This window comes from Myxocyprinus asiaticus, chromosome 12, assembly GCF_019703515.2.
Source record: "Myxocyprinus asiaticus isolate MX2 ecotype Aquarium Trade chromosome 12, UBuf_Myxa_2, whole genome shotgun sequence".
NCBI classification, from domain to species: Eukaryota; Metazoa; Chordata; class Actinopteri; order Cypriniformes; family Catostomidae; genus Myxocyprinus; species Myxocyprinus asiaticus.
Genome location: NC_059355.1, coordinates 15,023,964 through 15,038,340, shown reverse-complemented (window position 1 = coordinate 15,038,340; position 14,377 = coordinate 15,023,964). Strand labels below are relative to the sequence as shown.

The following is a 14,377-nucleotide window of genomic DNA, read 5'->3' as shown; positions in this document are numbered from 1 at the left end:
TAACTGAGTCAGGTTTATAAGTCTCCTTGCTCGCACACAATTTTTCAGTTCTGCCAACAAATTTTCTATCGGATTGAGGTCAGGGCTTTGTGACGGCCACTCTAATACCTTGACATTGTCGTCCTTAAGCCATTTTGCAACAACTTTGGAGGTATGCTTGGGGTCATTGTCCATTTGGAAAACCCTTTTGCGACCGAGCTTTAATTTCCTGGCTGATGTCATGAGATGTTGCTACAATATATCAACATAATTTTCCTTCCTCGTGATGCCATCTATTTTGTGAAGTGCATCAGTCCCTCTTAGCAGCCCCAAAGCACCCCCACAACATGATGCTGCCACCCTCATGCTTCACAGTTGGGATGGTGTTCTTTGGCTTGCAAGCCTCACCCTTTTTCCTCCAAACATAATGATGGTTATTATGGCCAAACAGTTACATTTTTGATTCATCAGACCCGAGGACATTTCTCCAAAAAGTAAGATCTCTGTCCCCATGTGCACTTGAAAACTGTAGTCAGGCTTTTTTATAGCAGTTTTGGAGCAGTGGCTTCTTCCTTGCTGAGCAGCCTTTCAGGTTATGTCGATATAGGACTCGTTTACTGTGGATATAGATACTTGTCTACCTGTTTCCTCCAGCATCTTCACAAGGTCTTTTGCTGTTGTTCTGGGATTGATTTGCACTTTTCGCGCCAAACTACGTTCATTTCTAGGACACAGCATGCGTCTCCTTCCTGAGCGGTGTGATGGATGCATAGTCCCATGGAGTTTATACTTGCGTACTATTGTTTGTATTGTTGAACGTGGTACCTTCAGGCTTTTGGAAATTGCTCCCAAGGATGTACCAGACTTGTGGAGGTCCACAATTTTTTTCTGAGGTCTTGGCTGATTTCTTTTGACTTTACCATGATGTCAAGCAAAGGGGCAATGAGTTTGAAAGTAGGCCTTAAAATACATCCACAATTAGCCTAATTGGCTAATTGTCTAAAGGCTTGACATCTTTTTCTGGAATTTTCCAAGTTGCTTAAAGGCACAGTTAACTTAGTGTATGTAAACTTCTGACCCACTGGAATTGTGATATAGTCAATTAAAAGTTATTAAAATCTGTCTGTAAACAATTGTTGGAAAAATTACTTGTGTCCTGCACAAAGTAGATGTCCTAAACGACTAATTTGAAATCTGTGGAGTGGTTAAAAAAAAAAAAAAAAAAAGAGTTTTAATGACTTAAGCCTAAGTGTATGTAAACTTCTGACTTCAACTGTGTGTGTGTGTGTGTGTGTGTGTGTGTGTGTGTGTATATATATAAAATATATTATTACCTTACTATATTTTAAATATTGTAATATTAAAATGTACGTACACAGCATGTTAAGATATCATAGGTGTAACGTAAAGGCAGTTTAAAACATATATTATTGTTAATCAAATTTATCATTAAGACAAACTACATGTTAAATATTTTCTACATTATAAAAATGGGAGTTTACAAAACACTGAACACTAAACAGACAGTATAAATGTTAAATTTATAATAAAAATATTAAACTAAAATAACTTGTGCGAAATGCATTTTCTGCTTGTTAGAGTCTCGCGCTGTTAGATTAGCAACATGCTAACATTATACATATACATATATATATATATATATATTAAATCAAGCCAAACAGAGTTGCTGCCTGTGTACAGTGTTCTAAATTAGTGAATTGAGGTTCCAGGTATGATGCTGCCTTGAAAGACAACTGTCTATTTAGGCAATTGACAGCTGAATCATTCGCAATTAAAAATTAAAACATACTTGAAACAGCACAAAGTAGCACTTGTATTAACTTTATTGCAAAAACAAAACTATACACAACTTCATACACAGCAATTTTAAATTGAGGGAGAATTGCCACATAATAATAATGACTGTACGTGATTATTGAACTGTACTTTGATGAAGCGTTTATGCGAAGGCAGAGAGTGCCCACTGTTTTACGTCGGTGGGGCATTGTGGGTATCTCTGCAGAGCCTCCATTACCTGCCCATGTTCCAGCATCAGTCTCATGAGCTGATACTCACACTGAACTTTACAAGCACCTGTATCCACCGGCTGCACCAGCTCCAACTGGACTAGATGCTCAAACGCCTGTGAAAACACACATAGGTAAGCAGGTTGTAAAAAGTAAAAATTTCACTCAATTACACTGCAGACAAAAACATACTTGAGCGAACTTAAGTATTATAATTAAAGAGGCAGTTTTTCTTTCTTTTTTTATCCCCTTTTCTCCCAATTTGGAATGCCCAATTCTCACTACTTAGTAGGTCCTCGTGGTGGCGCGGTTACAGACCTCAATCTGGGTGGCGGAGGACAAGTCTCAGTTGTCTCCGCTTCTGAGACAGTCAATCCACACATCTTATCACATGGCTCATTGTGCATGACACCAAAGAGACTCCGCATGTGGAGGCTCATGCTACTATCCGCGATCCACGCACAACTTACCACGCGCGCCATAGAGATCAAGAACCACTAATCGTGACCACGAGGAGGTTACCCCATGTGACTCTATCCTCCCTAGCAACCGGGCCAATTTGGTTGCTTAGGAGACCTGGCTGGAGTCACTCAGCACACCCTGGATTCGAACTCGTGAGTCAGCGTCAGTACTCACTGAGCTACCCAGGCCCCTGCAGTTTTTCCATTTCTTCTCAATTAAGTAACTTTGATGTTTCCATTTATTTTACATGAGAATGCCAAAAACTGCTTCAATTCAAGATATAGACACTTTTAAACTGGCAGTTCCTGAAACTTCTGGGATCACGAAATTAAATGTGGTTACATACAGTTTTTGTACAAACTTGGTTTAGGGTTTTTTCATAGTGTGCCATGTCTCTTCTAACTGATCGGACTTACGGTTTTCAAACATCAGTCGATCAAATACAGTTGTGCTCAAAAGTTTGCATACCCTGGCAGAAATTGTGACATTTTGGCTTTGATTTTGAAATTATGACTGATCATGCAAAAACAAAACTGTCTTTTAAGAATAGTGATCATATGAAGCCATTTATTATCACAGTTGTTTGGCTCTTTTTTAAATCATTATGATAACAGAAATCACCCAAATGGCCCTGATCAAAAGTTTACATACCCTTGAATGTTTGGCCTTGTTACAGACACACAAGGTGACACACACAGGTTTAAATGGCAATTAAAGGTTAAATTCCCACACCTGTGGCTTTTAAAATTGCAATTAGTGTCTGTGTATAAATAGTCAATGAGTTTGTTAGCTCTCACGTGGATGCACTGAGCAGGCTAGATACTGAGCCATGGGGAGCAGAAAAGAACTGTCAAAAGACCTGTGTAACAAGGTAATGGAACGTTATAAAGATGGAAAAGGATATAAAAAGATATCCAAAGACTTGAAAATGCCAGTCAGTACTGTTCAATCACTTATTAAGAAGTGGAAAATTCGGGGATCTCTTGATACCAAGCCAAGGTCAGGTGACCAAGAAAGATTTCAGCCACAACTGCCAGAAGAATTGTTCAGGATACAAAGAAAACCCCACAGGTAACCTCAAGAGAAATACAGGCTGCTCTGGAAAAAGACTGTGTGGTTGTTTCAAGGAGCACAATATGACGATACTTGAACAAAAATGAGCTGCATGGTCGAGTTGCCAGAAAGAAGCCTTTACTGCACCAATGCCACAAAGCCAGACAACACCTTGACATGCCTCACTGCTTCTGGCACACTGAAATTTGGAGTGATGAAACCAAAATAGAGCTTTATGGTCACAACCATAAGTGCTATGTTTGGAGAGGGGTCAACAAGGCCTATAGTGAAAAGAATACCATCCCCACTGTGAAGCATGGTGGTGGCTCACTGATGTTTTGGGGGTGTGTGAGCTCTAATGGCATGGGGAATCTTGTGAAAATGTATGGCAAAATGAATGCAGCATGTTATCAGAAAATACTGGCAGACAATTTGCATTCTTCTGCACGAAAGCTGCGCATGGAACGCTCTTGGACTTTCCAGCACGACAATGACCCTAAGCACAAGGCCAAGTTGACCCTCCAGTGGTTACAGCAGAAAAAGGTGAAGGTTTTGGAGTGGCCATCACAGTCTTCTGACCTTAATATAATCGAGCAACTCTAGGGAGATCTCAAACGTGCAGTTCATGCAAGACGACCAAAGACTTTGCATGACCTGGAGGCATTTTGCTAAGACAAATGGGCAGCTATACCACCTGCAAGAATTTGGGGCCTCATAGACAACTATTACAAAAGACTGCACGCTGTCATTGATGCTAAAGGGGGCAATACACAGTATTAAGAACTAAGGGTATGCAGACTTTTGAACAGGGGTCATTTCATTTTTTTCTTTGTTGCCATGTTTTGTTTTATGATTGTGTCATTCAGTTATAACCTACAGTTAAATATGAATCCCATAAGAAATAAAAGAAATGTGTTTTGCCTGCTCACTCATGTTTTCTTTAAAAATGGTACATATATTACCAATTCTCCAAGGGTATGCAAACTTTTGAGCACAACTGTATTTGAAAAATTCCATAGACTTGCACTGACAGAATGTTCGTGAATTCAAATTCCAAATGTCAAAAAAAATTAACTTGCAAACAAACCCTTGGAAAGTTTGAGAATTCAAATTCTATTGGTTAAACTACAAAAATTTTAGCTAGTTTCAACTTTCAGACAAGGCATTGTCAAGCCAACATCAAGGTTTGTCTTGACAAACTTCACCTATCTATTGACACTCCTAGTTTCGGGGTGGTTGGGGCCTTTAAATATTGTCTTGGAGTCAAAAAGGTTGAGCTCCACTGGACCAGAGCAGTGTTTTCCAACCTTTTTTTCTGCCACGGCACACTTTTTACAATTAAACAAATCCAATGGCACACCTCTATCCCACTGTCCCACATAACCATCATTGATAGTTTTCCTTTTCAAGAAATTCCATGTTTTCTGTCCATTTTAATTGCGTTTACTCGTAATGTTTGAAATTCGGCTATGCAAAAAACACAAGTCATGTAGGTACGGTAATGAAATCACAAGTGGCAAGAGTGCTAATTGAGTAATGAATAAAACAACAAATTTGCATCTTATTTTTAGATTTGTTCTTGCAAATAATTCTTGCAATGCTACAGCAAATAACTTTTTTATTTATCTATTTATTTACATGGCTCCAGACTAATATTTAAGAGTGGTAGCACCAGTGTTAAATTCTACAAATGGTCACACCAGCACTTGAGTTGGTCGCACCGGTCCAACTGAAAGAAAATGTGTTTTCTTTCACGGTTTCTTTTTATCAGGATCTTGATGATTAAAATACAGTCATCTGAAGACAAACAAAGCCTATTTCTACAACCAGAAGGCATTAGAAAAGATTTTACACAGAAGGAAAGTTCCATTGTATCCATATTTTTAACTGTGGCATTTGCAATAAGATCATAGTAACCAAAAGTATAAGTAAAACCATGATTAGCAGTAACCATAAAACAAATTATGGCATTTTTCGTAAGAAAAACACATTCTGAAATTAAATTGTATTCTCTCACTACTATATTGATATAAATTCATGGTAAATATTTTTTTTAATATCTGTGATGTGTGGATTGAAACCTTACAATTTCTGTGTGTTCACTGTGCAGATTTCTCCTTTATTCCTTTTCAATGCTGTTTAGAATGCTGGGGCCGTTTAATACAATTTTAAACTGGTTTAATCATCGACACATTATGGGCTTTCATAGAGGTTTTAAACAAATAATCAATGCCGAATTCACGACCCAGCCCATGCTTCTCGCATCTCTGTTTATGATGATCTGCACGCTCGAGACCGGTCCACGTGTAAATGCATGTTTCTGCGCTGATCTGTCCATTGAGCGGCGCTGACTGATCCGGGTAAAGCTGTTTCCTTTTGCGTTTGGAACATCTGCCTTTGATATTTCTCATACGGAACAAAAAACGACAGAGCACAATCAGAGAGTCAGCCAACTTTGTAGTCGCACCAATGTGACCTCTTTCAAAGTTTAATCGAACTGTAAGGAAAAATGGTTGAAAAATTTTTCTCAGTCCGGAGCCCTGATTTATTTTGTGGAATCTGATAATTTTCCACGGCACACCTGACAATCTTTCACAGCACACTAGTGTGCCACGGCACAGTGGTTGGGAAACACTGGACTAGAGTGCCACTAAAGCATGTTCATGTGTGACCACTAGATGGCAGCAGAGGACATCAACTTTCAAACTGACCTTCATCACCACGGGCTTCTCAAACTTATGAATGGAGTGAGACTTCCTCTGAATGAACTTCTTAAACTCTGAGGAAATTACAAATAAAGTCACTTTTCAGCTGCTGCATACTGATATGCATGCTAATGAAAAAAGGATCTGATGCTTAAGTGATGTCATACCATTATGGACCATCTGAAAGTTGAAGGGTTCTCCACCATAAGTGTCATTCAGATGTTTCATGGCGATGATCAAACACAGCTCCAGAATAGACAGACCTGAAATACAGGCATGGAGAGATTCCACAAGTCATGAACATTTTTGATGTTTAATATACAGCTGCACAGCAGAATTTTACGTCCAATGAGATTCCACTGTGGGCGGAGTTTCCCGGCAACATTAGCCACAAAAATAAAAACTAAGCCATGTCACAGTTGGATGAAAACGCACATTACTATTAGGGCTGTTGATTTAACACGTTAATTTAAGTGCGATTAATTATATGAAAAATAACGTGTTAAAAACAAATTACGCAATTAATCATGTCCCCAATCCATACAGAAGTTCCGTAGTAAGGAATGTTCCTACCATCGGGCCAATTCAAGCTTGATGTACCACTTTGATGTTTTTACCAATCTGTGGCATTAGGGGACAGTCAGCACTCCACGTGTACAGGCAACACGCCTTGTCAAAACAACGTGTAGGCTGCACAGCCTTCCACAGGTCCAAGCAACAGAATGCAGGGATCGAGACATGTTTTTCAAAGTTTCAAACTGAAAAACACAGCTTGTGTCACTAGAGACAATGAAAACTAGCGAGACGTGATGCAACCAAAGTTAAGGCCAAAACATACTACACGCAAGTGACTTTCTCAACGAAACATATACCACGCAACGCAGACGCATCTTGATTTCATGTGCCATTGCGTTCTGAAATGAGTTATGAATTGCACTGACACAACGCAAGTATGCGTTGCATTCTCAGCATTGCCGCAAGGGCCGCTAAAGCGAGAATAGTGTGAACCGTCTGTTTATACAGAGAGTTTTCTCTTTCAGGCCAACTACTGTCATGGCAGAGCAACAGTTTGAATAGAATATTGCTGAGCAAGTAAGTCAATATATTTATAGCAACTTGCCTGAATAATAACAACAACATCTAGTTTTCCAGTTTGTTACATGGCAACAAAAGGACGCACGTTAAGCATGTTCGCATGCTGGCAATGCATTGGCCAAGCCTTTGCATCTGCGTTCATGCATTTGCATAGAGCACATTTCAGCCTTTAGACGGTCCAAAAGCATCCGTTAGACGCATGAATAAGTCGAACAACAATTCGTAAATAGCACAGATGGAAGTAATGCATTCTGAGACACATCAAATAATAGCATTATGTTCAATGATACGGAAAACAAATAATATTTTGACTTTAAAAAACACTTTTTTGTGTTGTAAAATGCTTGTCTGCTGCCACAATATATGTAATATGATGTAATGTATTTGATGTCTATGAATAGACACAGTATTTTTGGTTATTTTAATTATTATATACAAAATTATCTCTATTTAAGGGCCTCTGTCAGTAAATATTGCTATGCGATTAATTGTGATTCAATTAATTAATTGGCACATCATGCAATTATATATTTTTTTTAAATTAGCGATTGACAGCCCTATTTATTATAGAAGTGATGTGATTTACAGCTTTTAATGTGTGTCATTTCAGATGTCAGAACACTTGGGAACAACAAAAAAACTAAATGAATATGTATTAAAAGCACCTGTGCATTTCTTTGAATTCCTATTTTTATGTTGATATATTTCTTTATTGTTGAGAAAATACAAAAATTGACAAAGTTCAAAGTATATGACCAGTGTCTCTCCGATAAATTTGTATTTTAATCTGAAAAAGCTGATACTATTCCAATACATGTTTTTGCATTTTTAGGGAAGACGGAAGCTAAATATTTAGGTGCACTCAGTTTTTATTTGCTAATTGCTAAACAGAAAGAAATAGTAGAATAGTATTTTTTTTTTTTTTAAATATGTTACTCATGATATGCCTTCATCTCATATAAGACATATATCAGTCTTGCTTTATTCAACAATGGGGATTTTTTTTTTTATCATAATATTTGTTACTGAGAACTTCTACTTTTGTATGATGCTTCGTCTATGCTGCAACATTACCAGATATTTTCCCTTTAAATGTCAATGTGAAATGGTCTGTGTGATTGTGTAAGCAAGTGAACGTGTATGCTAATATCATTCTCACCATGAAGGATGTTCGCTTTAGAATCTGCTAAAATCAGTCGACTGGCCTCCAGTAGATCAACATCACGAAGAGTCCAATTAGAGCCTGACACTCGACTTACAGCTACAAACTACAACGCACACATACACACATTAACATACGTGCACAAACACTGATTCAACAACACTATGATCTCTAATGGTCTCTTAAAGAGATAAACGGATTACCAGCAGCATGTGAAGTGAACGCAAGTCTTTACTGGAGTTGAAGTGTCTCTGTAAAATCTCCTGCACTGATTTCTCTTCACATAATTTCTACAGAGAAAAGCAGAGAAGCTGTTAGGCTGTAAATTAAAACTTTACAATTTGGGGTTTCCACGCTCCTAAAATCACTGTGAAAGCATTACAAAAGTAGTTCATATGACTCGTGCACCATAATCCAAGTCTTCAGAAGCCACATGATAGCTTTGTGTGAGGAACAGACCCAAATTTAAGTTGTTACTAACTGAAAATCTTCCCTTTCCTCCACACAAAAAACAATAGTGTTTTGCTCCATTGACTAGTTTGAAGTATGAAATTACATAAATGAGATTTGTGAGCTTTATGATAATGTTATAGTGCTTTAGGGTCTCATTTTGGAGCTTGACTGATGTGGTCACCATATGCTGTCAATGTGTGGAAAAGAGCAGCATGAACAATCGATCAAACATCTCAAAAGAAAGTCATGCAGGTTTGGAACAACATTAACTATTTCATTCAGTGTGTGTGATTTGGTGGCTCAGTTCAATACTGAACATGTTTGTTGTATTTGTACCGTGATGTTGTGGTTCCACTCTTTGGAGAATTTGGGATATGGGAAGTCTTGAGGTAAACTGAGGTGAGACCGAACCACATCCACATACTGACCGAACGAGAGTGAGCTGAAGAGATGAATCTGCCTGTGAGAGAATCGAGACTTCACTCGTTTCTCCAAGAGCTCCAACGCGTCCTGAAACACACCCAAAAAAATAAAACACACAACACTGAATAATCTTAGAATGATTGTGTTGTTTGCACCTGATGAATAACATTATTAACTCACACAACAATCAGAGCTTAAATAACTAATCAGTAAAAACGGCTGACATCAAGTTTCATTCATGAGTTGGGTCTTTTTGCTATGGATTTGTCAGTGACTTCACTTTGCAGTAGTAAAAAAGCCTAATATATATATATATATATATATATAGCAATTAAAAAGATATACCATTTTGCAGATTTTTTTTCCCCATTTACATTTACACATTGTTTTCATTTTATCTGCACTTTACAATGTAATCTCTATAATTCCAACACATCAATTAATTTGTTTATCAGTACTTTATTATTATTTTTGCTCACTTTTTTCTTCAATTTTATCTGCTCTTTTAAAATGTAATCTATATATTTTAAACTATTGCTGCACGCATTGTGAAACGCACATTATATAGATTTAAATTTGCACATTGTTTGGAAGGAGAGCATTTGGCAAGATGAGGAATATTTAATTAATCGAAGGGCTAATCAACAGATTACCGGTAACTGATGATCAAAATAGTAGTTAGTTGCAGGTCTAAAATTAATGTTTGCAGAGCAGACGCACCAGTCTGCAGGTGAGTCCCACCACAGCCACTGGTGCCTGCGCAGACTGCGACACATCTAACAGGTTATAGAGTAATGTTTGGTTCTTATGATGTGCAAACAGATCAAACTCATCCAAAACGAACAGCACAGGACGACTGCTGCACTTATCACCTGAAACAGAGAAGAGACACATTATCAACTGCAAATAAACTGACAGCAAATCACTGTTATTATACATATTAACTATATAAACTTCATAAACACAATTGGAAAAACTGCAGTAGAATAAATTTCCATGACTCCAAAACTTGATTTGGAAATTGAATGAAATAAAAATAATCATAAATTCACTTTAGTTTTTAATATACAGTTTGTTACAAAATTTGAAACCATTAAACCCTCCTTTATTTAAAATCTAAAAGTGCAACAAGTTATAACACTAGACCACAGTTAATTTAAGTTGTTCTTATTTTAGTCATAATTTTTGTCTTTTGATGAAAATGTCCTTTACATTTAGTCACCATTTAAGCATATTCAGTAATTTGTCAATTTTACTCAGAGTAAAATGGCATATAATTTTAGTTGACAAAAACAAACAGGGATTAACAGTGTAAGTGCATTTGCTATTGCACTTTTTTTTTTCTTGTGATGTCGTGTGTCAACTGTTTTTCGTTTACAGTTTAGTTGTTGTTTTACAGAACCTGAATAACACTAAAAAGAAACTAAACTAGACTGAAAGAAAAAACTAGAAATAAAAACTAAATTCTGAATTCTAAACACTGCTGCAAATCAACGGACTGCATTCTGTCAGCAGCGGCTGATGAAGCCTCACCTCTCTTCAGAGCTTCCAAAAGAAAAGCCATATTTTCTGCAAAGCTCCCCTGAAACAGAAGAGTCATATCCAAACATTTCAGCACAAAACCTCTATAAACCTGCCATATATAACTACTGAAATTCAACTGAAAATACAGACAGATACGCACAAACACTTTGTCTCCTACGACGTTCTCCAAGTGCAGCTGGCGAGTGATTTCTCTCAGAGCGATTTTGTCATCTGTCTGCAGAAGACCTGCACTCACGAAACCAGCAAATCGCATCAGACACATCCGTTATTCCTCTTAAATTAGGTGAGGTTTGATATGTCACAGTTTAACACACAATGCTATGAAAAGAAATATATAAACTCACCGTTCAACTCCACTAGAAGAACATTCTTCTGCACTTCCTTCAGTTGCATGAGCTCTTTTAAGACACAACCCAGGAGCTACACACACACACACACACAAAAAGTGTAAAAACAGTGAGAAAATGTACACAATTTATCAGATTTATTTAAACATACATATTAATCACTTAGAGGCATAAGACACAGCAGAGATCTGATTAATGCATTCAATAGAACAGGGAATCGAGACAAATTGTGATTCAACTGTTTTACAATGGCTTAAAGGTGCATTCACAAGCTCTAGATTTGATTCAGATTTCAATACGATTTGATTTGATTCATTTGGGTACACTTCAGTTTCAATGTCCATTTTGCTTACATTTAAATAAATTCTCTCTCAGCTAATACTGTTAATTGAACAGAGGACCTTCTAACTTAAAATATTCATTTTAAATATGAACAACAGGGCCCAAACTTTACAGTTCAGTTGCTATTTATTTAACAGATGTAATATTTAACAGATCAAACTAACAAAACTGAAGTAAACCTTAGTTGTCAACCAATATGGGTTTTTCAATGACTGATACTGATATCTAGAGAGCGGGATGGCCGATATAAATGCAGATGAACATAATAAAATTTAACAACAGCAAATCAGATTTACACAAAATTACTAAAATGAAAAACACTTTAATGCAATTTTAACTCAAATTTGCATAAACTTTAAAAGAAAAAAACCTTGAAAAGTGTTGACTTTCCATTGACAAATCTTTTGGTGGATTTTGGAACTGACACAAAAAAAAGTTAACACTTATGTTAATCGGTCAAACGAACAGTTATTGATGACGTTAATCACAAAATTGCCAAATATTGGCCATCACTACTTTAAAATAAAAGACCAATATTGGGATTTAAGGTATCGATTCCAGGGTCATTCAAATAAAGATTGTGATTAATCAGAAAATCGATATTTTTACCAAGCCCTGCCATTTAATAAATTAATAATCATCAAATCTGCAATCTGATTTTTCACTGAAACACACTTTGTGGTCAGTCAACTTCTCAAATCAGGACTGATTTCATTCATCTGTTACTCTGTGAGACTAATGCTGATGTAATTATTTTGATGTTAAAATACTTTATTGTATCCCACTTCAGTTCGCAGTCAACTATTAATAATCTGTTGGTAGGTTGACTCTGTAGCACTATCAAAACGCAAAACATGGATTCAACCAATGCCGTTAGTTTGAGGGTGGGACTATCAGTTTGTGGGGCGTGTTAGGGAAAACAGCAATTATTTTTGCAGTTCTGTTTGGTGATGCTAGTGATGCTAAAAATTACACACCTCTGAAAGTTCCTAACAGCTTAAGCAGCCAGTTAGCAGTAATGCAAGTATAACTGAAACACTAAAATTCAATTATAATAATACTAAATTCATACCATAGATTTACCGGCTCCTCGTGGCCCAACAATGAGGACAGAGTTACTTTCTCCATGTACAGCAGTACGCCTTAATAACTCCAACAAATGCCTGAACACACACAAGAGAGTGATATGAATATAATGACATACAATTTTACTGCACTGCCTTTCTGGGACTAAACACAGTAACTACACATTCTGTTAAAATTGAGTTATGACTGAAATTAGATTGCAAGAAATCAGGGACAATTTTATAATCCACATTTGGCAGGAGAAACAGAAAATTTTAGAGACATTTTTCTCAGTTTCAGTGTTCTGGCTTTGTATGGTGTGAATGAACCCACTTGTGCTGAGACTCCAGACCAACGGGCTGATCTGGAAGATTCTGGTGACACAGTCTCTCACGCATAACTTTTTGTGCCTGAAGAAAAAGTTGAGGCTAAAATTCAGGATTATGGTTCATATTTTGAATATTCAAGATTATGTTTTAAACATGATAAAAACAGAGCATAATCTAAATAAATACAAATAAGTCCTTCCGTAAATCGAATTCATGCGTTACCGTAATTTACTCCCATTTAATCACTGTAACACAAGGCATCTCATGGCTTATTGATGAATTTAAGATGTTCTGAGCTCTGTACATGCACACTTTGAATATCTTCACAGGAATATCAAGTCACCAAATTTTATCAAACAGAGCAGTAGAAAAATATAATATTTAGTGTACAATTTATGACCCCAACATGGCAGCCCCCATGAGGGGACCCTCTTTACATAGAATAAAACAGCTTTGAAAAGGTGATGTGACTGGAGTCTTCATCTCTTCTAAGTGCTCATGACTTTATACATATGTTTCAAAATTACAATTCATTTCTTTAGAAGTAAAACTTTTAAAATTAGGAAGAAAACAAAATACTGAGTGCACCTTTAAAGAAATAAAGTGCATGAAAGATAAAGACAGACCATAGAGACGCACTGTGCTTCAGTGAAAGCAGCTGATCTACGTTTACTCATCTTCACCTGCAAATACTGAAAATACACATCACAAGAAAGAAATAAAAAAAAAAGTTTAAATATACAAGTATGCAAATGCATTCAACTATTATATTATACATGCAACTATTAATATTATTATTATTAACAACATATCAGACGAATACAAAAACATAAAAAATAAACAAATCACTTAGATACTACATGTTTTTAAAATGCAGGCTCGAGTATTAGCCTAAATGTGCTCCTATAATCAGATAGGGGCTATATATCACCGACGATTCAGATTTGACATTTGCTTTAAGCATAAAATAACAAATATAACTCACTGACTCACTCAAGCGTTTTCAGCGATTTCGCGCCACTGACTTCCTAGTTGAGCAACAAGTTTCCGGATCTGCGCAGAGCGAACATTAAACCAGTGCGTAAAATCCAGAACCCTTCTAATATGTAGCCTATACGCTTAGCTTAAAATAGCATGACGCGGAGCTCCCACTGACATTCTATGGCGATACACTGGCGAGGAGACAAGAGGTCGTTCTTTTTCAATGGATGTCTATAGAGGAGATGCTTTAGTGTGCTGAATAAACTCCTTTTGTGAGGAAACAGCTCATCACTTAATTAATTGACTGCCTTTTAACTAATCTTAAACATGTTTTACACTAAACAATGCTTTTGTAATAAACTATGTATGGAGTTCACTACGATAACTATGTTTTATAAGAGAAGTCAAG

General features: G+C 36.7%; 1 protein-coding gene across 4 annotated transcripts; it reads right to left on the bottom strand.

Annotated features, from left to right (window-relative positions):
* Positions 1–1,808: 1,808 nt before the first annotated feature.
* orc4 (origin recognition complex, subunit 4) lies at positions 1,809–14,072 on the bottom strand. 4 transcript variants are annotated; one of them, XM_051712199.1, is made up of 14 exons: positions 13,981–14,072; positions 13,614–13,679; positions 12,992–13,068; positions 12,666–12,756; positions 11,249–11,324; positions 11,044–11,129; positions 10,893–10,941; positions 10,080–10,231; positions 9,273–9,446; positions 8,687–8,773; positions 8,481–8,589; positions 6,394–6,489; positions 6,233–6,300; positions 1,809–2,122 (listed from the first exon to the last, which is right to left on the bottom strand). In XM_051712199.1, the coding sequence occupies exons 2-14, from the start codon at positions 13,662–13,664 to the stop codon at positions 1,940–1,942; spliced, it is 1,299 nt and encodes a 432-aa protein (XP_051568159.1). In that variant the 5' UTR covers positions 13,665–13,679; positions 13,981–14,072; the 3' UTR covers positions 1,809–1,939. The 4 variants fall into 4 exon arrangements, with proteins under 4 accessions (XP_051568159.1, XP_051568158.1, XP_051568160.1 ...); XM_051712198.1 differs by having other exon boundaries at positions 13,973–14,034; XM_051712200.1 differs by having other exon boundaries at positions 13,977–14,008.
* Between the last annotated feature and the right edge of the window lie 305 nt (positions 14,073–14,377).

Coding starts and splice junctions, on each gene's coding strand:
- orc4 (XM_051712199.1), bottom strand. CDS start 13,664: ATGAGTAAACGTAGATCAGCTGCTTTCACTGAAGCACAGTGCGTCTCT. Junction 10,942..11,043: donor TCGTAGGAGACAAAGTGTTT/GTGCGTATCTGT, acceptor CTTCTGTTTCAG/GGGAGCTTTGCAGAAAATAT. Junction 2,123..6,232: donor AGAAGCCCGTGGTGATGAAG/GTCAGTTTGAAA, acceptor GTGTTTTCACAG/GCGTTTGAGCATCTAGTCCA.